Consider the following 1,576-nt stretch of genomic DNA (forward strand, 5'->3'; position numbering starts at 1 on the left):
TGCTCCGAAGCCTGTGGAGGAGGATGGGACCCGCTGGAAAGGGCGGCCGGGCCAGCCTCGGGCAGGGCCTCTCCGCTTTGTTGGGTTGTGTCCAGCTCTCTGAGGCTGGCCGAGGTGCTGCAGGTTCCCCTGAGCCATCTTGTTAGCTTTGGGGACCGGGAATGACCTGTTTCCATTCTTTCTTTAATTTAATTGTCAAGTCAACGCTAAACACAAGCTTTGGGCAGGTCAGGTGAGCAGGAAAGTTTCATTTTTCAAGGGGAGCAGAGCTCTGACTAAAACTCTGCATGACTGAATGAAGCTAAACTTGGAAGGAGAACTCTGAATTTCCTCCCTAGGCTTTCTCCGTGTGGTTTTTTATTTCTGCAGTGGTCAAGAGCAGTAGCAGGGCCATAGGGTAAAGCTGGGAGGCTCCAGTCTGGGCATAACCAGCAATTGTGTCTGAGGCTGCCTGGAAACTCCACGTGTGTGAAGCCCAAACGAGGGGAAGAGCAGTGCAGAGCGTTGAGTGAGGTGGAAGAGTGGAGGTGAGCTCAGCGTTACTGCTGAGTGAGCCCCTGGGGGAAGAGGGTGAGGAAATTACAAATGGGGTGTAACAGCGCAACTTAGAACATGACCCTGAAAAAGTCTGGAGAGCTGATGCTTACTGTGAGATCAGAAACCTCCCCAGAGCCTCTGCGTGCAGAGCAGTGTGACCGAAAGGGAGGAGCTGGGGGGGAGCGGAGCTGGCAGCAGTGTAACCTCGCTGGTCAGAGAAGCCTTGTGGGAAGGTGGTTGTAGGAGTGACTGATGCTCAGGAGACGCCCCTCGTTCTGCGCAGAAGAAACCCTTTGAGTAGTAATTGTTGTTTTCTGCAGTGTTGTGGATTTTTCCAAGTTGCTTTTCTCCACACAGACTAACCAGCAGCAACCAGTAACTCCCAGTGCTGGCTCTTGCAGGTGAAGAAAGCGTACCGGCAGAAGGCCCTCACGTGTCACCCAGATAAGAACCCAGACGATCCTCGAGCAGGTAAGGTGGGGACCCAAACAGCTCTTCACGCTTGTTTCCCGCTGTACTGGCTCCTGGAGGGGGCTCTGCTCAGCCTGCGTCTGTCTCTGCTGTGGGCCAGGGGATGCTGCGGGAATTCCAGGGGGATTCCTGTCGCGTGAGGTGGCCAGGTGCGGGGCTGACAGCTCACGGAATCGGTACCGAGAGCGCTGCGGTTTAAGATTGAACTCGTGGGGTTTGGATATCAGTGTGAAGTCAGTGCTGAAATTGTACTCGTGCCTCTCAAACCCTTCCTGCGTGGTAGGTGGATCCCGGAGCGTGGGCCCTGCTGTCCCCACTGTTCCCTGGCTGGTCACTGTTTTAGTTCACAGAATCACTGAACTGTTTCAGTTTAAAAAGCCCTTTAAGCTCCTTGAGTCCCAGCATTCCCCTTCTTGGTGGGGTGAGCTACCAGGCGTTGCGCGCAGCGCGACTCTGGGACCTATTCCAGGGTTGGTTCCTCGCTGCACCTTGTTGTCTGGAGAAGTCTTGGCCTCTCTGCTGTTGTCCTCTTCTCCCAGAATGAGCTGGGAATGCCCGCTGGGGGCGC

At 55.1% G+C, this 1,576-nt stretch overlaps 1 protein-coding gene across 1 annotated transcript in view; it reads left to right on the plus strand.

Moving 5' to 3' along the window:
- Positions 1-938: 938 nt before the first annotated feature.
- The window catches only part of DNAJC17 (DnaJ (Hsp40) homolog, subfamily C, member 17), a gene marked incomplete at its 5' end in the record, with an annotated part of 10,731 nt that continues 10,093 nt past the window's right edge, over positions 939-1,576 (plus strand). The window contains one exon of the mRNA XM_010145575.1: positions 939-1,008. Within this exon, the coding sequence (XP_010143877.1) occupies positions 939-1,008 (70 nt within the window). The remainder of the gene's footprint in view (positions 1,009-1,576) is intronic.

The sequence above is a fragment of the Buceros rhinoceros genome, unplaced genomic scaffold, assembly GCF_000710305.1.
Source record: "Buceros rhinoceros silvestris isolate BGI_N320 unplaced genomic scaffold, ASM71030v1 scaffold39891, whole genome shotgun sequence".
Taxonomy (NCBI): Eukaryota; Metazoa; Chordata; class Aves; order Bucerotiformes; family Bucerotidae; genus Buceros; species Buceros rhinoceros.